The sequence below is a fragment of the Drosophila melanogaster genome, chromosome 3R (assembly GCF_000001215.4).
Source record: "Drosophila melanogaster chromosome 3R".
Classification (NCBI taxonomy): domain Eukaryota; kingdom Metazoa; phylum Arthropoda; class Insecta; order Diptera; family Drosophilidae; genus Drosophila; species Drosophila melanogaster.
In genome coordinates, this window is record NT_033777.3 from 7,284,318 (window position 1) to 7,306,905 (window position 22,588).

Here is a 22,588-nt window from a genome sequence, read left to right on the forward strand (position 1 = left end):
ATGTGCTAAGATGTTTTTAAGCAACATCCTGAATCTATAACAATTGCGTTAAACTTTTTCATTCTGTTAAGAAGCTTTAAAGTTGAAATATTTTGAGCTCGATGCAACCAAATAATTCCTTAAATTTTGGAGGCACCGGATAAAAACATTTTGATCAACTTTTGTGTGTGAAAAATTAATTATCACCACGTGGCAACACTGTCAACGTGCTTTGATGCCATTTTTTCCCACTCGTTTTTGCCCAGAACTCCCCTCTTTTTTGTATGTTTTGTGGATGTCCAAACATTTTTTATGCTGTTTTGTTGTGTTTCTGTACTTTTTTTTTTTGCTTTTTGGAATACGCAACGGACAGACACACACATAGGGCCACACACGTATTTGAACACACACAGTCAGAGGCGAATCAGAAAAAGTACAAAAAAGCATTTTGGGAAAAGTGGAGTGAGGAGTGAGGCAGGGGATTGCATGGGCTTATTGCGATGCGTGACTCGTATTTGTGGACTTTGAATACAAACAAAACAGTCGGACACAGATAGAAGCCCACACAAGTGCAATTATGAATACTACGCCCACACACACGCCGCATAATCACAGAGAGAGACACTCTCACTCACTGCAATGTGTGCATTTCAATACGCATTAATAACTACGAATTCAATGTGGCAGTGGCAACCATCCTTAGTATTTCAGCCCAAAGCTCACACACACCTAAACCCACACCCTCAAATGCTCACGCACACATAGGCACACCGGCGTCAATGCAGCTGACGCCTAAAAAACGACTACAAAAAAGCATAAAAATCCAATTCCCCGCCTTGCTCGTTAATTTTGCTGGCGCTGCTCTTCAATTCACAGCCCAAAACTGAAAAGTGCCATGATAATTTTGTTTTTACTCTATCCAAACTTTAAAATCGCATAAAAATCAATGCCAATGATGCCATTAAATCAACAGACAGATCCATGTTTCGTTTTCCACAAAAGTTCCAAGCTCGAAGTCCCTTTAAATTCTAATTTTTGTGTTTTTTTAGCAGCACGTTTACTCAACATTTTCGCTTTCTGACGTTCCGGCCTCACATGAACTGCAGCATTTTTTCGTGCTACATTTTTGCTGGTTGCATTCTATGTCTGGTGGCCGCAAAACGGTTTTCCATGAATTTTTCATCCATTTAGCGGCGCCATTGAGCCATTTTCTGGGCGCTTAGAATTCATAGATACTTTAGCAAATTGTTTTTTTAGTTCGATTTTCTACATTCTTTTTGTTTTTAGGGATTTTTAGCTTTTGTATCGTGACATTGAATCTCGGTGTGATTGATTGTCTTTAACGATTTAATTGAATCGAAAATATAAAAAGATCACCACTGACTTGTTTATATGAAGAAGACAGGGCAAATATCTGTTATTGTTAGGCACAAAAAATGTTTATAATAATTTGATTCACTTTTTTTTTGTATTGAAAACAGCATTTTTGATATTTCTTAGTAACACCTTAGTCGCCCATTAAATTTCTGCGGAGCACCCTAGATGTGTGTATGAATTATCCAGAAATATTTACAAATGTACGACCCACAGTAGGCACTCTCTATGGGTGATCGAATTTTTGTGCTGCCAGAACTATTTAAGCTATCAGCTTTCACCCGATTCCAAATAAACCGTAAGAGTAAATAAACATTTCGGTCGAGTATTCGGAGAAGCGAGCCGATAACTTCTGCGTAGCTGACTCAAGCCGAAGTGGCCTCTCTTCGGAAATTGCCAACTGACCAGAACAGCTGAATCAATTCGCCAACTTTATGATTAGTGGCTCTGGGAGTCGGACGCCCTCAAATCGACTTTATTTGTCGCCCGTTCGCCCCACGATGCAGAACAAACGGAGGCTTCTGCGGGAGTACAGGTCCTACGATGACCTCAGCGAGCACTACCGCATGTTTGGATCGCAGTCCCTGGACTCGCTGCAGGATCGCGTGGACATGAATCCCAGTGGCTGCGATGGCTTATCCACGGACGGACTCGACTTCTGCTCGCAGTCCCACTCGGGGCTGCTGAGGGAGCACAATTTCAAGATTAAGTCCTACTACTACAACGTGGGGAACTGCGTACACTGCCGCAAAAGGTGAGTTGCAATCACCGAATGGTGGAACTTCTGAGAGGATTTCGAATTCAGGGAAAACATGAAAAGTTAAATAACATCCCAACCCTCTCTGACCAGCATTTACCTCCCTAACCGCGTGTCCCTGGTCTTCTTCCAGGATCCGCTTCGCCATGGCCAGCCTGAGGTGTCGGGCGTGTCCGCTCCGCTGCCACATCGGTTGCTGCCGCCAGCTGACGGTGAACTGCATCCCCCAGCCTCAAATCGGTACGAAGAGAGGATGTCTCAGCGATTATGCGCCTCGGGTGGCGCCCATGGTGCCGGCCTTAATTGTCCATTGTGTAACGGAGATCGAGGCGCGGGGATTGCAGCAGGAGGGACTCTACCGGGTGTCCTCCACCCGAGAGAAATGCAAACGACTGCGTCGGAAGCTGCTGCGTGGCAAGTCCACGCCGCATTTGGGCAATAAAGACACCCACACACTGTGCTGTTGTGTTAAGGACTTTCTTCGGCAGTTGGTTCACCCTCTGATTCCCATTTACCACCGAAGGGATTTCGAGGAGGCCACGCGGCACGAAGATCGTCTGGCTGTGGAGATGGCGGTATATTTAGCGGTTCTGGAGCTGCATCAGGCTCACAGGGATACGTTGGCCTACTTAATGCTTCACTGGCAGAAAATTGCCGAAAGTCCTGCTGTCCGCATGACGGTCAACAATCTTGCCGTGATCTTCGCTCCAACTCTGTTCGGAGATCTGGATCTAACCCTCGAAAATGTCGTCACTTGGCAGCGGGTGCTGAAGGTGCTACTTCTGATGCCTGCCGGATTTTGGTCTCAGTTCTTGGAGGTCCATCCCCTTCCCACTTCGTTGGGCAGCACCTATGACTTTGAGGACCGGTACAATCACCGTCACTGGGACAGCTCGTCCAATCTGGGATGGTCTTCTGTTAAGACCTACTTTAGATCAATGGTAAGACCTATGGTTTCCCTTTAACGGATTTGGATAGAATTTCATATTCGAATAAGCCAAACTCAATACAAGCAATCAAACATATCATACAAATCTTTCACTGAATACTTCCTGTTTCAGGTCAACCTTAGCAGTACTCACCTATAGTGAAAGTCTTATGACTGAGACATCGAGAATGGATGCAGTCACCCTTTTTTATTTTATTTTGTATTTTTTTTCATTATTCACTACAGTTGAAGAACTAATAATAATTGGATCTCTAACATGTTGTGTATGTGTTGTTGAATTATATGCGGCTAACAAGAGTACTTGACATCTCAAGTGCAATACTTGATTTATTGAATCACCAAAAGATACTCTCAGAAAACACCCATTATTTCCATATATGAAATTCGGCTAATTAAATATAAAGCCAGGCCAAAATCTTATTCGCACCACATAAATAATCTAGCATGGCCCAGAGCGACGTTATCGCAAAACTATATATTTCGAGTATTGAAACATTAATAAACATTTTTAATTGAATTTGCAATTTTTTTCGCCGAACGTTGATTAATTCCCAACCGTTGAAAACATGTAAAAAATTAATAATTTCCATTTCCCATATTTATGTTTCTTTGAAGCGTAAACCAAAGCACAAAGTAAAATATTTTGCCGCGAACACATATAAATAAGTTAAAGCGCCAAGAAAAAAGTTAGCATTTTAAAAACAATTTGGAGAGTGCCGTGCAAAAAAGTGCGGCCATTAAATGCAAAAAACAAGCAAAGCAAAACAAAACTCGAATGCACTGGACGAGTGCATAAATAGACTCACTCCCAATATCAGTCGATCCGATCCCAAGCCAATACTCGTACATGGTCCAAATAATGTATAATACAATCAAAACAAACATAAAGCGAGACGGCAAGCGTGTGCGAGCAGTGGCGAACGAGGGCCGGGAGGGAAGAGCATTTGCAGTGCGCTTCTGTTGCTAACCGCCACAAATATCAAATGGGCTGGCAATTGTTGCAGTGGTCGCCCGTTAACGTTAACCAAATGCTAATGCCAAAGGCCACAAAACGCAGGCACGCACACCAGCGCGTTTTTTAGGGGCAGTTCGCACCAATACCGTGTCAGAAAAATGCAGCGAAAAAATGCAAAAATAAATAGGCAAAACAAAAATAAAAATAGTTTACATAATTCATGTATTATATCGGATCACATTTTAATGCTCGCCGCCGCGCCACTCTGCATGTGTGCGTGTGTGTGTGTGTGTACGTGTGCGTGTGCGGAAAACATTGCCTACTTGGGGGCGCGAGTTAAAATTGTTTAACAAATGGCATGACTGCAATGTATGTGAGTGTGTGTGGCTTGTTTGTGTGCGCCTGCATAATTCGCGTGCAGTTTTTGCTTTTTTAAGACTTTTTAGCCTATTTTTATTGTTAATTAAATGAGGGGAATAACAGACACAGTCCACCGAAGTGGAGCATGCAAGTGAGTGTGTGTGTATGTGCTCACGCTCTCGCGTGTCTGTGTGTGTGCGTGTGTTTGTTTTGATGTGCGCAACAAATTTGTGCAATTTTTCTATTTTTGTCGGCAGTTTTTCACCCGCTCGGGCATTTTCCGCTCGTTGTTCGCATGTAATTCACTAATTGATAGTGTGAGCTTGCCCCATACCGCCAAAACCGCCACGCCCCCTCCCGGTCGCGCCCCCCCGCTCCACTAACCACTTGTGTAATTGTGTTAGTGCCTGCCACACATGAGCTCACACAAAGTTGAAAGCGCAGCAAAGAATAATGGAAAAAAGTAAATGCAAATGTCAAACAAAACTAAAAAATTGCAGTTAAAAATAGTAGGAAGCGTATTATGCGTGGCGAGGTGGAGCGGAAAGAAAAACTGAAAACCAGAATCGCTCACCAATACTGGCACAGCGTGGTGCTAATAATAAGATAGGGTAAAAATCGCAGCGCACTTTTGCGTTTATTTCAGTTAATGCTGCACTTTTTTGCCGCTTTGCTAGGCGTGTTCTATAATTTTATGTAAGCTTTGTGTCGGTCGGCCCAAACAAGTGGGCGCGGCATGTGGTCCATAAAAAAGTTCCCTTTTTCCGTATTCTTCTTGCCGTTTTTTGTGGATAAGACAAATATTTTGTTGATGGTAAAAAAAACTTTAAAAAATACATGTCCGTGATTAATTTTGTTTTTAAAGGATTTCAATTACAATAAGGACTTTCCTTGGGAAAATAAATATTTGCGTTGAGTTTGGAATGTTATTTGTGGAGTGTTTTAAAAAGCTTAAAAATATGCAGGGAAATTATTAAATACAGAATGCATTTTTGCGTGTTGGATTTAACGGTGAGGTCCTTAAAGCTTAATATTTTTTTAGTTTTACGCTTCATCAGAAATTCTGTATTCAATAAAGGCTCTTAGTTACTTATTTAAAAAATTATTTTAAAATAATGTGTGTTTTTCATTTGTCCTCTGCGGCAAAAGAACCGAAACAACCTCCTGACATGCGCCCCGAAATGGTGAACATAATTTTTGGTCAGCTGAAAAAACGGGTTGGAAAGAGCAATGCTGTGCCCCCATCCCCGAACCATCGGAAAAGGATGCATGGGAAGAGGTAGAGCAGAGCACACTAACATGATAGGCTGGCCGAAACTTCCACACACTCTCACACTGACACACGAGATATGTGGCCAGTTCCAGCTCAAAAGGTACAACAAAAAAAAAAAAAAAAAAAAACTGTGAGGGGAGCTGCTGCAGGACTTTTTTCATACGTACATACGAAAGTGCCAAGTGTAGTAATTCCAATTGAAGCTGGACTGGGCAACAACAAGCCGACTGCCAAAGTCCTGCAGCAGGAGCTGGATCGCCGAGAAAAACAAAAAATGCGCAGTGTGGGTAATTAAAAAAGTAGCAGCAGCCGCTTTTGAGCGTAGAAACGCACTAATTTTCAGTAGTGCATCACACACCCACCCATGCAGAGCCGAACAGGGAGTACATGCATGTGCCAAAAAGAAGTACAAAATTGACACACTCACACAAGGACGAAGTGCACACACACTAGCACGCACGCAGAGGGGCAAGAAAAAACGGAGAGCGTAGCATACTTTTAGGCATGCTGCTATTTCACTTTGTCCCGCACAAATGAACACCTCCATGTTGGTCCCTTTGGTACCCCCTCGGCAACCCACCTACAACCCCATTCTACACCCTCCTCTCCACCCCCTTAATAACCGCCTTTTCTGTGGGTGTGTGCGTGCTGGCACCGCTCATCAGCGCTGCAAATGTTGTTAGCCTCGTACCGCAATTTGCGTGCATTGTGGGTGTGGCATATCAGCCGGACACATCATTCGTCCGAAAATGTTCGTTGTCAATACTGCTGTTTTTCGAGAAAAAAACAAAAACCGCGGAAATAGTCTACTTAACATAGATGTTGGAAAAGAAAACCATTTTCGGAGGTTCACAGGCGTCCTTTTGGCTATGGTTGAACTAAGTTTCCTGTAATATTCACCAAATCGAAGTGAATTGAAAGTGAGCCCAGACAAGATAACTCTGTTGAAGATCGGCCCACCGGTATGGAGTCTCACGCATATCGTTAACCCACAAGGATTCTTGGACAACAGCTCTCCTCTGACAGCTGGCACCTGCCCCGGTTCAGGCCACAAATGACCGTTAAAAAACAATAAGCTCAATTAGCAACAATCAACGCAGGCCGTGGACGCTGCACAATTGACATTTTACGAGCAACTGCAGCTGTTGGTTCAGGGGTTTTGGCCTGGCTTTCAGCCACGGCTTGAGTGTCAATGCAAGTGCATGGGTAGCCGCGAAAAAATGTGAGAAAACGAGGCAACATGATACGAACGAGCCCTGGCTAACTGCACTGAAAAACATATCAAAAGTTTGGACAAGCAAACAAAAATAATGCAAAATATTGTAAGAATTCATTCAAATATCTTCTATTACTGTTGCCTAAAAAAAGTATTTACTTGTGGGTGCCAGAGATCACCACTACTATAAAATTGTTTGCAGTTGCCAAAACTTTTGATCTATTTATCTGGAAGCAGCCAGCTCTTTTTCAAATCCAAGTTTGCTTTCAGCGACAGATATAATTGGTCTTACATAGAACATATAAAACTTGTTCATTTTAAATGTAATCAAGTTATTCTTGATGGCCTTTAAGAATGTTAATCTTTTTTATAAACGATCTTAATAAATCTGCATGTGAGTAATGAAAGGATTTTCCTCAGTGCCATTGAAATTCGAATCTTTTGTCGAGCTTAATCAAGTGGAAAATTGTAAACAAAAGCCGATGCCTTGCCGGGCTCTGCCAGAGCTTCGAATCCGATTGGACACGATCCCCCTCGGTCACCCAATCTTACGGTCAACTGGTTCCTGCAGCGCCGTCGGCTCCGGCACAATTTAACAGTGGCCACCCTTAGCCTTGAGTTCCATTGCCAGCAGCAGGCATTTATCGAGGTATGAAAATTGAAACGGGCGCGGATGCACTCACCTGGGGGCACATTTTGCACTGATACTTGCGTCCACTCCCTCCGCCGGTGGCATGTCCACCCGCCACCGAGGAGACTCCGCCGGGTCCGCCCATTTTGCTGGCATTGATCGGCTGGGGCACCACCAGTAAAGCGGCCGCCGAAGCAGCTGCCACCGCCTGGTTGTGATGGTGGGCGGCGGCGACGGCGTGGTGGGAGCTGGCGCCCAGACTGGAATTTCCAACCACGGAGGCGCCACCGCCTCCTCCGCCAACTCCGTTGGATGCGCCCAGACCCAGGCCACCTGCAACAGAAACATATGGAAGTCGGTCAGGTATAGGATGCACGTGCACTAAGCAGGACCAAAACAAAAGTATTGTTAATTGCACATTTGAATGGGAATGCAGAAACTGAAAACATTTGAAATCTATTTATATATTTAATGATCTATGAAACTATCACAAAACTGAAGGGAATCAATGTTTGTTTGCTATAATACAATAATTTTCCCAGAGCAGGTGAGTCATCCCCTCAACCATCAACTCACCTTGTCCGGTAACCGCGTGATGCTCCAGACGATTGTCATCCAGAAAGTGACCTGCAAAGGCAATTGAGTTGTTGCATTTAGTTGTTGTGTGTCAGCGGAGTGGCGCCACGGCTTGGGGCAGCATTAGTGCTGCCCCACGGTTGTCCATCAAGTTCTGGTTCGGTCGACGGTCGTTTGGCGTCCGTTGAAGTTGCCGCCGCTGACGTTCACTCACGTTGGCCATGTCGCCACCTGACCACCTGAGCAACCCAGCTCCTGGCTGCCTGCTCTTTTTTCTAATTAAACTGAGACATTAGTTGGCCGCGCTGATTGCCACTGGGAAATCGCCCGAAGAGTTATGTGAAAATAGTTTCGCATTTGCCCGGGCTTTAGAATTTTTTCCCCGGCCCATTTGCGTGCAAAAATTGTGTGAATCCGTTAATGAGTTTGTCTGCCCGGCTCGACGGCTTGGGGGGCGTCAAGGGTTGCCCAGGATTTCGGGGTAATCATCTAATTATGAACAATAAGCACAATAAGCGCTGGAGAAATTCCTCTGTAATCCGGCTTAGACAAACGAACTGAACCGAACCCAAGCAAACCAAAACCAAGCCGAATAGCTCGGTTTCTGGGCGCCCCGCTGCTATGTCAAAAACATTTCTCTAATAAAGCATTTGCAGATAATTGCTGGGGACCGTCCTCCGCCACTTCTGTGTTAATTACACGAGAGCTGGCCAGTGGCGCCAGCCGGAAAGTTCAGCTAATGAACAGTGGCCTGAAAGCTGAAGCTTTTCAGCGGCATTTCAAATGGACGACCGGCAATATGAGCCGGGCGCACCAGTAAAAGTTGCCTTATTGTTAATTTGTACAAGCAGAGTAGCCGATCCGAGTACATCTACATCGAAGCTAACAATGTGGCCGATCGCTATCGCAACAAAGGCAACGGCAACGGCAACGGCAACAGCAACAGCAACCGTAGCAGCAACAACGACCTTATTGGCCAATTGCCTAGCGTTGACATTATCGCTCGGCGATCATTGCCGCCAACGTCAACGCCAACAAGCTCTGGGGGTCCAGGTCCAGATGCAGGCTTACCTTTTCCTTTTCCTTTACCTGGCCGGCCAGCCATCCGGATGGAAGTTGCTGCTGCAACTGCGCCTGCAAACAGGAGCGTGTTGCTGTCAATGTTGCTTGTTGCCGCTTGGCGGTTGGTAGTTGCAAGTTGGCTGTTGCAGCAGCAACAATTGCGCTACCAGCGAGCCAGCCAGGCTAAAATGTTGTTTGCATTTTAGGAATTTATGTAAACATCTTGTAAGCATTCTGTGACTGTTGTTGCTGTTGCGGCTGTTAAAGGTCAATTTTGGGCTTATTTCGCTGCACTGAGAAAAATTACAGCAAGCTAATACGTCGATAATTAAATATAAAACTTATAAAATAAGTAATGTTAAAATGTGTAACCCCGGGAAACTAGGACCCTTATTGAATTCCTTAATTACTGGACTTCAGATGGATTCACTAAGATATATTAATTGCTTATATTGCTAATCATAGACATTTATATGTAGTCATAGAAAGTAAAATTCGCTGTGGTGGTCTTTTTCTAAAAGTATTTACAAACACCTTCTATAAGCGAGATGCATCTACTGATATAAAACACCCTCGGTTTGAACATCTTAGATTTAATTGTTTGCTTATTAGTTTATAAGGACCTGGCATAAAATTTTAATTGGGAAATGAATTTGTTTCCAGTGTGACACTCCGTGGGAGTATGGGACCGGAGCGCATTGTCTTAGCGGCTTTTGTTCCGGCGCCCGCACGCGTTTTCCAATTTAGCTTTTGCATTCTTCGCCGAGTGAGTTTAGATCGGTATCTGGGAGATCTGCGGTTCGCGCGCCGCGATCTGAATCTTGGAAATTCGTGATTATCGGTCGGGCTGTTTTTGTGAGCAATTAATTAACAAGAGCATTGTTGTCAGTCAGGTTCGGTTCTGGGTAGATCAAGTGATCTGGTGGCTGCTTGGGATAGGTCCGCTGGTTACGGTGACTCACCTTTCTGCAGATTGTTGTGATGGTGGTCGTTCATTTTGGCCTGAAAGGGAAAGGAGAACACGGATTGGCATTTAGTTAATGCGTCACTAGGCGGTCGCAGAAGTTCAGCGGCGTGGAAGAGCCAAAAGCAATTCAGTTAATTCGATTTGCAATTGCCGCTTCTAATCTGGCCAATCCACGGTAATTGCTTGTTTTCTAATGTCAATTCATAATTATTCCACGCGCATTTAATTAACCCCATCAACCCAACATTATTATCAAATATTCATTCGCAAATTTGCAGGAGTGACCCCGCATCAAATGGCCATAAAACAATTTGGAGCGCTGTCAAAAATATTTATTCATTACACAAATTTCCTAATGACTCTCAGCCCGGCAAATCGCATTACAATGTCCAGCGAAAAAGCGAATGCAGTTTTCACAGTGAAAATCACAAATAACAAATGTTTTCGCCAGCTGTCAGGGCGATTCAGAGCTAAACAAGCGATAAATGAATTGAAAAGCAAATCGAATGCGTGACAAAACCAACAGTACCAAATACATCAGCTCCGCTGACGTCAAATATAAATAAAAATTCTAACCACCGGCCAGCGAGAGTGATAGATAGATAGATAGAATGGCAATGGCAATGGAAAAAATGTGGAATGCGGAAAATAAGGAAAAGAGTTTTCTAAAAAATGCCACCGCTTTCGATTGAATGTAAATTCCAAATGTGGGTTAAAATCCTCCAGCCAGACATGACCTAGGACGACCGACGTCCGACGACCCGGCCTCCGTCGTCATCGATGCGCGATGCCAGAAAAATGGAAATCGAATAAAATAAACATGGTCCGCCGCCGGCTGTGTCAAAAAATAAATGCCAGCCGGCTTTTTTCTAAACTATTTCCATATGCTTAGGTCGGGCGGGGCCGGGGAAGCCCCAAATGCAACAAGAAAATATAAATACAAATATTGCAGCGGCGAAACAAAAGCAAAATCTAGTCTGGCTTTAGCCAGACACAGTGGGCAATGAAAGTAAATAAGCATGATGGGTGGTTAGATGGGTGGTTGGGTGGCGGGATGGGTGGCTGTGTGGATGGATGGCTGCCTCGATGGGTGGTGCAGGAAGCGGTGAGCAAAACAAATGCAAAACGTTGGCGGCACGCGAGCTTAGAATTTGTTTTTGTTTAGCCCCTACCAATGGGCGGGCCATAAAGTTATGCCAGTTTGTTTTACCACCGTTCGGATACGGATCTATAGATAAACATGCTATTGCCACAGCGAGGAGCGTTACCATTTAGCGGCCCACTTACCTCGTACTCCTGCTTCAGGGACATCGGGTGATGCTCGCTGGCATGCTGATGACTGCGCGGCGTTGGCGGCCAAAGATTGTAATCGCTTATGTCTTTGGCATGCTGTGGTTGTTGTCGGTTGTTAAGCGGTTTGGATTCGTGGGCGTGTGTTTATGGCCGGCGTTTTGTTGGTCGATTACCCATATTGCACATGGAATAAAAAATGTAGATCAAATTTTAGTGGGATTTCAAAGCCAATCATTTCACTTTCAAAGGTGACTCGGAATATTACGAGACGGCCATTACAGATTTTATTAGTGAACACAATAATTATTTTTTAATGTGCCATAAATATATATTAATTTGGACAAGTACAATATCGCAATTACTATGACTTTGTATGTGTTTATGTTGATTTCTCTGGCATTGGTAATCAAATTGCACAAGACAATAGTTAGCCAAATAATATTGAGTTTCTTAGCTCACTTTTGCATTTCATGTAACTAACTCACTAACTAACTATTAACAAACATTTACAACAATAGCCAATCGTTTTCAGAAATATATTGACAATAAATTGTTGTGATCCTGTTGCGTAAAAAAAAACTGGCACTTGACATAGGCAGAATATTTTTGCTTTAACGCTTATATAATTGGTTTAAGAACAAGAGATAAATGCCTCAAAATTAATCAATCGGATAACAGTTTATGTGACCTGAAATTCAAATCCACTTTACTGCATCATTTTTTCAAAAACACTTGCTACAAAATAAACATTCAGAGCGTGCCTAAATATAGTTTGCACTCTTGATCCATTGTAACAAGATCTCCGCTTGCGATGGGCTCAGCAAAAAAATTGTGAAAAAAGGGCCTGCATGAATTGGAAACCGCCAAGAAAGTCGAACAAAAACAGAGGTGGCCAACGGCTCGAAATACTAATGCAAATAAATGTGAGTGCCAATTGAAATAGAAAACCGCGCTGCACACAATCGAGGTGTCAAAGCGACGGCGATGGTGAATGTCGACGAGAGCGACAAAAGTGCGGCGGCTTTTGGTGTTGGCCCAACTCAAAAACGTGAAAACGCAAAAAATCGGAGCAAAACAAAGCAGGCCAAAACGCAACTAAAAAAGTGTTGCATAGCGCAAGGGGAGTTGGCCACTGTGTGATAGGCCCACACACATGCGGGTGTGCGTGGGTGTGAACCGCTGAGCGTTAGCTTTGTTGCTTTAGTTGCATTTCCTCACTCTCTCTCGCTCGCTATTGCTGGCTCCTTTTGGCCAACTCTGCACGGCCCCCACTCCCTGCAGTCATGACTAGTTAGTAGGAGGGCTAAAACGAACACAAGAGCGGCAAAAAAAAAACGCGCAGAGACAGACACACACACACACGCACAGACGCAGCTGCTGGTGCTGATGCTGATGAAGATGACCAGAGCCATGGACATGGCTGTGGACATGGACGGAAGTCCACTCTAACCAACAGCCCAGCACCAAATACAAGTCCAGCAGCAGCGACAACAACAGCAACAGCAATAGCAACAGCCACAGGAAGGCGTCGCTTGGCCCACTCCCATTTTCCATTTCCGCCAAGTTCGGTTTGCAGCACGCAGCAAAACTGGACAGGATAAAAAAAGGAAGACATTTGCGAAACGCAAAAAAATGGCACAGCGCAGCAGCAGCTTTCTCTTTCTCCTCTGCTGCTGTCTCGCTCTGAAGCTTAAAAAAAAGAACAGAGCAGACAAAAACCAAAGAGTTTCTAGAGGAAAAAAATCAAAACAAATTTTTTAACCCCTTCGCCGGGCAGCTGGCAGCGACGTCGGCGTCGGGCGCGTTGGGGGTGAGGCAGATTGGGTGGCTTAGCCGCCTCTATGCAGCGTTAAAAAGTGCAAAAAATTAGGCGGAAAACGTTAAAACATTTTTTCCCTTTGCAATTGCACGTCCTGACCATCCGACAGGACTCGCCAGGACCCCGAACCCAGTCCCCCAAGCGTGTTTTGCACAATGTAGCAACCTTAGCCGGGGGTTTTCGGTCCGGCTTGGTCTGGTCCGACTCCTCCTCATCCTCGCAAGACGCTCCACTCCAGCGCACTACGCCCGCACCCCTTCACCTTGGCTTAGCTGATCCTGCCCTGCCCCTCTACCTTGTGCATTCCATTTTTTATTTTTTTTTGCCTTCCTTCTTCACATCTTTTTAGTCATGTTGCCACTGTCTGCTTCTATTGATTTTTTTCGCATTTAGTCGCTTAAAAAAAAAAAACTAAATTTCTGCTTTTTTTCGTGTCCAAATGTTTGACCATCCGCACTTCTGTCTCATTTTTACAATGCCCTTCGCAAAGGTTAAGACAGCTTTGCAATCCAGCAAGGACATTTTTGGGCATATGAACTTTTAGAGATGTTTTCAAAGGTTTTTTCTTAAGTTTCTCAAAATTTGTTATAAAAGAAGGAGAGATCTTGAACCTTGATCGTATTACACTAGATCTTAATGAATGCTCTGAACTCCGAACGAGTTCTTTAAGGGAATATGAATCTTCGGCTATCCGTCGATACCTTCACCTCTTGCCAGGTTTTTTTTGTCGCCAAAGTGGAGCGGGAACTCTGAGGTTAGAATATGTTGTCTCTGGTTCTTGTTGATTTTGTTGCTACACAAAAATTGTGTCCAACTTTGTTGCAATTACTTTAAAAAATTGAAGTTGCTTGCGGTTTTGGCGGTTCTGCTTTCCGTTCCATACTATTTTTTTTTTTCGACCTCGTACCAACTCCGTTCGCATTTCGACGTGCCGTGACTGGCCCCATTAGTCCATTTTAGCCTGGGATACAAAATCGGACTCACATCCAATCGTGGTTAGAGCCAAAGGAGTAAGTGGTGTGGAGCGCGACCGGGTTGTTTCACTTCGCTTTTCAATTTTCACTTTTTCGTTGACGGTTCTCTCCTCTAATTGAAGCGTAAGTATTAATTGCAAAGCTTTGTTTTCAAACGCGCTGCGGTTGGCGGTTTCCTTTATGCGTCAGACGAGCTCGGAATATGTTTTAAGGATATATAATTCATTCGCGACTAACTAATCTACTTGCATTCCGTGCTTTGGCGAAAATTAAGTGCGAAATTAATTAATGAGCTCCCTTACCAACTTGGCACCGCTTGTCTCGGCCAACTAATTTCGCTAATGCAAGTGACAACGGCAGCAAAAAATGCCGTGATTGTTGACGCAGCCAGTTGGCAAAGGGCAGAAGGATGGCGAAAGGCATGGGCGACCATTGTTGAACTTTAAAAATTAATTAACTTCGAATATCCTTTAAGAAGCATGCGGGTGTAGCAAAGTTTTAAATGGGTTTCGCCAGGACTCGCTAACGAGTCCATTCAGCGGGGATGCCGGGCTGGTTTGGGGTGGAGAGCCAAGGTGAACCTTTCTGCCTGGACACGTCGTCGTCCTTGGAGACAATCACTCTCCATTCAAAACAATAATTTCGCTGCTCCTTGAAAAAAAGCGTTGGGAAACTCGCTGGAGCTCAATGAAAAGCAAAAAGCAAGAGGAAAACAAAGAAAGCCGGAGAAAAAAAAGGGAGGGTGAAAAAGAAGAACAACAAAACAATGTTTAACGCGTCGCGCAAAGAAAAACTTGTTTACATCTTAAAAAACGCACAAAAAATGCAAAGAAAAATTGTACGATTTTTTACACACCGTGGCACGCGAGCAGAGAGCAGAGCGTTTTGCTGGAAATTCGCAGAAGGAGCAGCGGCAAAAGCAAAACAAAAAAAGGTAATAAGGTCGAAGGAAGGGGAAACTCAAAAGGATTTTTTCAGCGTCGCGTCTGCTTTGAGAAATGGAAAGGGTTAAGGATTCAGGAGCAGGCAGCGAACGGGTCTCAGTTGAGTTGGCCGAAACAGTTGTTGGCCCGAAGTTTTGCCCAGTGAAAGTGCTGGCGAAAGCGGGGTGTTGGGTGTTGAGGGCTGCGATATAGGTGTGGGCTCCACTGCTGCCCAGAAGAAGAGCAGCAGATGAGCTGCTGGAAGTGAAGGGGTGACTGGCAAATCACTGGAAATGGCCTGACCTGAAGCTGAGCTCCAGGGCTAAGGTCGTTGTCTTTGGCCAGGTATTTATCCCATATTTTTAGAAAGCAGTAAATACTTGGAAAACTTTAACTGTAACATCGAAATCAAAGACAAATAAACTTAAAGTGCCGACGAATATTGATAGAATTAGAATGCAGCTTAGACTCCCGTTTAATTTTTACAGGCAGCTATCACTCATTTAATTCACTTAGCCGGACAAGTTTGCTTGCATATTAATTATGGCGCAACTTCATTGGTCTCTTGGAACCACGACTGCAGTGTTAAGTAGAAAAGTTTTCCGTGCTCTACTTTTCCCCTTCTCCCAGCTGCGTCCCATTTGCTTTATCTCGGAAAAGTTGCTCCATGACGAGGAAGACTGCAAGACAAACTTCAATGACAAGTCCAAAGTTTGTACACTGCCACAAAGCAATACTTTGGCTTAAATATATTTAATTACCAAAAGGATTTAATTCCAATTTTTAAAATAATTTTTTTCTGGATTAGTACAAATTGTCTGACACAATGTTGTGCAATATTAACTTATTAGGAAATGGATAAGGGTCCTTTCGCTTTTCATAGTAATCTTGCTCGAAACATCCTGATCTTTTATATGAAATATCATACTAATGTTTTGCTACATTGAATTAAATATAATGAAATCCATAATTGTTGATAAGAAGTGAAAGCCATATTTGATCTAACCAATACCTTATTAAACTACTATCAGATTAATTTGTAGACTGTCAAATAAAGAGCATGGCAAATTTACTTAGACGGAGTAAGTTAAGTCCTGTGGTAATAATTCGGTATAGGCTGTCTCTTTGGATTTTTCAAAGTGTGGCTAAAATTAACAAGCCCCACGAATTTTGCCCGCCCCCGTGAATCCAGTTATCCAGTTGATACTCACGTCAACGTTCCCGTTCCACATGTAGTGCATGCCTACGGCGCCAGGATCGTGGTGCGTCTGGCCGGTCATGTGCTCGGCCATCACGGCACTCATCCAGTGGACCAGGCCCTGGGTGGGATTCTGACCCTGGACGCCGCCGATCGGCATGTTGGCAGCGGCGGCGGCGGCGGCAGCGGCGGCCACGGCAGCGGCCGTTGAATTCGAGTTAAGGTTGTGAGCCGGGTTGTGATCGGAGAGGGAGTTGGGGGTGGGGTTCTGGCCGGAGTTATTCTCCTGACTTTTGCACGTGGCAGCAGTGACCGCGTCCGGTTCTGATGGTGGTGACTTTATGGAGCTGCCAAAGTTTGAACGCGTCTGTGATGCGGGTTGGGCTTGATTCAAATTAATTGCGGACACTGAAGTCGCTTGGGTGGCGCTGGCCTCGTTGGGCGGAGTGGGTGGTGTTGTTGGGTGGTTGTTGGTGTGGCCGTTGCTGCTATGACTGACAACCTCGTTGTTGTTGCCGGTGGACCACGAGTAACCGTTGTTGTTGTGCGGCTTCTGCAATGAAAAATGGTTTGTTGTCTGTGTGAAAAAGGGTTTCGTCAAACATTTAAAAATATTGAGTTGGCAAGGCATTGAGCATGAAAAAAGAAACGAGTTTTTAATGGAATTCATACCGTATCGTAAGAGTCGTCATATGTTTCTATTTTCTAAGCATTCCGCCATTCAGTTATGAGATAGGAATCGATCAATACAAATCAAAGGGTTTTAAACATATTAAGATGATAACAATTCCTTATCCAAAGATCCAATGATCGATCATTCGTAATCAATAGGGAAAAGTATTTTCCATATAAAATAATGATAATACTTTTGAGCTCTTAATTACTTCTCAAGTGACCGTATCATGTCGTTTAACTAGTACTGATAGAAACATTTAGTCTCATGCGACAATTAAGTTCTAATTGTGGGGCAAGGACTTTTATTTAAGGGTTACTTCGTGTGCACATGAAGGAAGGGCCGACACAGGAAAGCCTTGTTTTATTTGTACTTATCTGCATCCCAAAATAATCAAAATTAAAACCCTTGAAATCCCATTTATGACCCCTCATTTACTTCCACACATATTCCCATACTAACATTCGGCGTTGGGTTCTCTTCGATGATGGGTTTCTGCTCCTCATGTCCGACGGTTTCCGGCATCCCGTTCTGCTGGTCCTGCTCTTCGAGCTCCGTCTTCACGTGACCATTCTCCGGAGCACAAGCGGTTGCCGCAGCTGCCGTGGAAAACAGCAAGTGGCGACCTGAGGTGGGTGACAAACTGGGGGCGGGACTGGGTGAGGGCGTGCCGGCGTAGAACTTGTGCTGCTGTTGCTGTTGCAGAACGGCGCTGGCGAGCAGGCTTTTGTAGAATTCGGCGGGCATCAGGAAGGGCGAGGGGGCGGATGTGCCGGGCGTGGGCGGACCAAGGGCGCCCATGTAGCCCCCACGCTTCAGCTGATCCTTCAGCATGTCCATGTCCGAATGGCTGTATTTGCCAATGAGTTCGTGCATGACAACCAACTTCGGTGGAGCCCAGATGTAGGCAGCCCTTTTTTTTACTCCTCCAGCTCGACAATTTCACTTTCAAACGGGAAAGCCCCCGCTTACAGTAATGTATCTAACTGAGGCACAGTTTGCTTGATTTTCCACACACACAATCATTTCACGCTGAAAAAAGGGGGCGGAACAACAGCAAACAAAAATTTTGCAACCAAATCTGATGTCTTTTTATTTTGGCTTAACTTTTATTTCATTTTAGATGGCTGGGGCGGAGTGCACTTTAGAAACTTTTCCCCGCTCTTTTTTAGATGCGCACTAAATTGAAACAAATAGAAATGATTTGCCACCAGAAACTTGCCAGCGACGACCTTGAAAAGTTTTGCTGGCTGCCAGTTTGCTATTTTTGGAACATTTTTTTTTTTGATTTTATGGTTGTGCTGCTCGTGATGGACATCTGTAGCAATTCTTTTTTTTTTTGCATATGCTGACCAATTTGTTTTTTTTCAGTTTGATGTTTTGTTTATTGTTTAGTAAACACTTTGTCGGTTCTCATTGTCTCTGCGTTTTGATTTATTTGCTCAGCTGTGGAGTTTTGTTTACTTTTCATCTATGATTGTTTCATTCTGTGGCTGGAGTTTAGGTTTTGTTTTGTTTGTTGCGTTTTCCACTAGGTGGGTTAAGTTAGTCGTCTAGTGGTGAGTTTTTATTCGCGTTTTCCAGCATATTTATTGTGAATTTAATTTCTCATCAATTATTTAAGAGATTATTTTTCGATTGATAAATATTTTATTTATTTATTTGAAATACTAAGTAGATTATTTTATTTGTTAAAAGCGAAATGTGAATATAATTCACTTGTATACTAAATGTAGTTTGCACTGGGTGATAGGAACTTTGCGTTGCAGTTGAATTTTACAATTTTCGGAGTTTACATGATTTATCCTTATTTTTGCACTTTCGTTGAGGATCTTTATTCGTAAAATCCTTTATTTAGCTTCGCGTTAACATGGCTTATCTTTTTTTACTTTTTCACATAAAAAGGAACTTTATTCAATGCCATTGTGGTGTTCAATGACATCCTGGTGTTGGCACTGCTTTGGTATTGTGTATACGCCTCGTTGACCGGTGTTCATATTACGCATACGGGGCTTAAAGCTGCAGCTAACTATGTACCGCAATTTTCCTCATTTCATGCTGATAAGAAAAGATTTGAGAGTGAGTGCTTGCTAGTTGGTCTCCCGGGTGAGCTTGTGTTGGCTCCTGCCCGTCCGGCTGTCCGCCTGTCCGGATGTCTTGTCCGTGAGTCCGTCTACGTCTCCGTCCGTCAGCGAGCGTGGGATAACCTGCAACAACTGAGGAGCCCAACTGGAAGCCAAAGTGCAGCAGCTCAGGGCAAAAGAAAATGGCGAGCGCGCGCGAATGTTTTATACATACAAAAGTCCACACACATACACTCACACACACACACACACACACACACACACAAAACATGAAGGAATATGGTGTGTGTGTGCGTTAACTGAGACTCTTGTGTGTTGTGACTGTTTTGTTGCTCCTCTCAACCTTCCTCCTGCTGCAGTTTTTGTTATTTCTGCCCCTTTTTCATTTTATAATTCCCCCCTTCTCTCTTCTTTTTATATGCACACTGCCCGTTATAAAGACATACATTTGCAGTTTCAGCGCGCACTGCAGCATTTTCTTGTAAGAAAAGCGAAAAATGGGGAAAAATAGAAAATAAAGCTGAATTTGCGCGACATGCGGCAGATCGGGGGAAAACGGTGAGCTCCGGCAGATTGGGTTTCTTTTATACGGTTTGCTCATGTTTGTGATTTTTATTATTTTGATTTCGCCTCGATGTCTTCAAGCGGCGCTTATATGTGTGTGTGCTGCACATCCTATAATAGGTCCTGTGTGCCTGTTTTTCTTCAAAAAGACGTGCTTGCTGTAGGCGTAGACAAGAATAACAACGTTTGGCATATTTTCATATTTGACGGTGCTCGAATGTTAGCAATATCCAAATCTACCTGCCAAAAACTAAAGTATAATTCACTCTGACTCTAAGAACTTTTTAAAATATAGTGGTACTTTTGATATGCTGGTAAGCACGTAAAGAGAACAGAAGTTTCAATTATTTATTACATGTCCTTCTGGGATCAGCTATGATAAGAGTTCTGATTTATTTTATTAGTTGAAGATAAGCATAATAAGCTGAAAAGGATCTTTAGTTCTTTATTATAGTGATCAGATATTATTGATATAGCTCAGGGAGTTCTTGGGACATAACCAAATATCGATAATAGAAGAAAGGGGTAGAGTCGTTTATGTCACGTCCTTGTCCTTAATACTCTGGATGTCAGTAGATTTTAAATATGTACAAATTCATCCCCGACACCAGCCCGGTTATCCTAATTGGAGTTTTTCAGCCCTCGTCATGATGCGGCGCCATCTCGCGTGCGGTGGCCGCAACTCTCGGCCGCAAAAGGACACGGTTACGGACGCGGATGCGGATGCGGATGCGGATGTGGACACGGACACGGACGCGAGCGTGAGCGCGGCACCGCGACCAATAGATTTGGCCAAGCCCAAGCGAACTGAAGACAACGAGAGTTGCAGCCCGCCAAAGGCAACAAACCCAGGACCACATGCAACAATCGCAGCTACTGCGACGCCGACTGCGGCTGAGACGCCGGCCGAGACTGCGACTGCGGCAGAGCCGGCGACTGGTGGAAAAAGGAAAACAGACAGAGCGGAAGCGAGCTCCGGCGACTTATGGCCATGTTTGTTGTACGGGTAAGTAGCAGCAGGAGCTGTGGAAAGCAGCAGCGAAATGGCGCGCGCGAAAAGGAAACTCAAGAAGTAGAGCTCGGAAAAGCAGCAGTAACAAACACGCACACATACACACACTCGGACATAAAAAAGCCAAGTAAAAGCTTATTTTTTTCTTGCACATGAAGCAAAAAAAAAACGCCAGCAAACTGAAAGAAATACATTACAGGCGTCGAGCAAAAAACGAAATAATAACAAAAAGTTGTAAAAGAAAAGCGAAACCGTGTGATGTCCTGGCACAAACACACTGCTACACACGCAGACACACACACACACACAGATACGAGCAGAGCAATATGCCGCGACGACACATCGAAGAAAGGATAAAAACATTCAGCGCTGCCAGCTTCACAGTCGGCGTCGCTGCCTCTGTCGGCGTCGCTGCTCGAGGATGACTGCGGATATATATCCTTCTGCTGCCACTGCCACTGCTCAACTCAGCGCCCTCCTGGCCCTGTTAACATTTCACGAGCGCCAATTTCTTTCCTTCATTTTGTTTATATTATTTCCCTTTTTCTTACTAGTTTTCCCCAGCTCAGCTGAAGCCCGTTGTTTGTTTGTTACCGCTTGCTGTGCAATTTCTCTGAATGATTTTCTATTTTCCGCTGCAATTTTCCCCCTCAAGTTAAGTTTCATCTGTGCGGCAGGGAAATCCATTGAATAATATTCATCTTGTTTGATCCAAGTAGATCAAAGAGTAAATTAAAAGTTACTTATAGATCGATGTGGAAAAGTAGGAGATCAAATCTTATTAAGAACTTTTTTAGTTCTAGGAACCTTGATAGAAGTAATCAATAAAGCTTAAAAATATGTTATTGACACCATATGGACAAAAGACTTGTGTTTTCTATGAATTATTATCTACTTATAATTGTTCTAATACTTATGTAATTTTTAATTAAAATAAAAAATGTTCTTGTATCATTTCAACCTCAATTGGATTGTATCAATTTCTTAAGCCATTGTTCCACCATAATTATATATATATTCTGGAAGACCTTTAATCTATATTGAGATAGACTTTCTAGCAAACGCTCGTCTAAGCCGATTTGCTTATAAGAAGTACGAGGGTGCAGTATCAGGACCCTTTAAAATGAGGCAGTATCAGCATGGAGGAGTTGCATTTGCAGCGCAGCCTGCGTCGCAGTCGGCGTCGGAAAAAGTGCAAGGCGTCGGATGGCGTCCCCAAACTAAATCCTGTCCAGGAGCATATGTTTTTATGTGCATGTGCTGGATGCTTGGCTTGTTTTCTTTTTATGTTCAAGGATTTCCAGCTGCCCTTTGCTGGCATTCACGCACACACATATACACATGGGCTTGGCTATGAGGGCGAAATGTCCTGATAAGCGTAAGGAACGTGCGTCCATTTTGCATCGCCAGCAGCAGAAGGAAATGGTTTTGCCCTTTAAGATGCATTAAAAGCTCAAAAAAGGTTTGAAAAAAAAAATGGTTTCTTTCGGGTAATTGAAATGTATTTCTCGGAATTTCTGCACACGAGAAACGCATATAAGAATCCATCAATTTATAACGAAATATAAGAAATTTTGAGAACTTAAAATTTTTAAGATATTATTTGCTATTCAATTAAAAAAATCAATCATATTTTGAATTCCTCGAATTACATATTTTATTCCACAGGCTGACATATGTCCTTAAACTTCACAGGACCACCTGTTGATTTGCATTAATTTCCTTTCATCCACTTGAAGCCATCAGTCAATCTGCATTAGACTGCGAAAAGCTTTGTAAGCCAGGCAATTATGGGATATCCTGTGCACGAACCAAGCCGACAAAAAGTGTCCTTTGGACCGTCTGAAAAAGCGACGCAAAAGCTTGAGCGTTTTACCATTAAAACCCACTCGAAACAAGAGATCTCTCCGTTTTGCGGTGCTCTTGCTTTCCCCGAAGAGAGAAAGAGA

General features: G+C 43.7%; 3 protein-coding genes and 1 long non-coding RNA gene across 7 annotated transcripts in view; 2 read left to right on the plus strand and 2 right to left on the minus strand.

The window, feature by feature from the left end:
• The window catches only part of rn (rotund), a 37,013-nt gene that overhangs the window by 11,701 nt on the left and 2,724 nt on the right, over positions 1–22,588 (minus strand). For 2 of the 3 annotated variants that reach the window (NM_141458.3, NM_001275414.2), the window contains exons 3-7: positions 16,320–16,859; positions 11,387–11,488; positions 10,095–10,134; positions 8,071–8,121; positions 7,547–7,827 (exon numbers count right to left, since the gene is read on the minus strand). In NM_141458.3, coding sequence (NP_649715.2) covers positions 7,547–7,827; positions 8,071–8,121; positions 10,095–10,134; positions 11,387–11,488; positions 16,320–16,859 — 1,014 coding nt within the window. Of the gene's footprint in view, positions 1–7,546; positions 7,828–8,070; positions 8,122–10,094; positions 10,135–11,386; positions 11,489–16,319; positions 16,860–17,441; positions 17,917–22,588 lie in introns of those variants that run through there. The other variant, NM_001144549.2, reaches the window with a different exon arrangement.
• Positions 913–1,278, minus strand: lncRNA:CR44333 (long non-coding RNA:CR44333). Its single transcript, NR_125095.1, has one exon. It is a non-coding gene; the product is annotated as a long non-coding RNA:CR44333 (long non-coding RNA).
• RacGAP84C (Rac GTPase activating protein at 84C) lies at positions 1,645–3,312 on the plus strand. 2 transcript variants are annotated; one of them, NM_057356.5, is made up of 3 exons: positions 1,645–2,107; positions 2,244–3,051; positions 3,172–3,312. In NM_057356.5, the coding sequence occupies exons 1-3, from the start codon at positions 1,788–1,790 to the stop codon at positions 3,196–3,198; spliced, it is 1,155 nt and encodes a 384-aa protein (NP_476704.1). In that variant the 5' UTR covers positions 1,645–1,787; the 3' UTR covers positions 3,199–3,312. The 2 variants fall into 2 exon arrangements, with proteins under 2 accessions (NP_476704.1, NP_476703.1); NM_057355.4 differs by lacking the exon at positions 3,172–3,312 and having other exon boundaries at positions 2,244–3,134.
• Positions 20,275–20,637, plus strand: CG42544 (uncharacterized protein; the record flags this gene model as incomplete). Its single annotated transcript, NM_001170068.1, has 1 exon — positions 20,275–20,637. One exon carries the CDS (start codon positions 20,275–20,277, stop codon positions 20,635–20,637), a length of 363 nt encoding a protein of 120 aa, NP_001163539.1.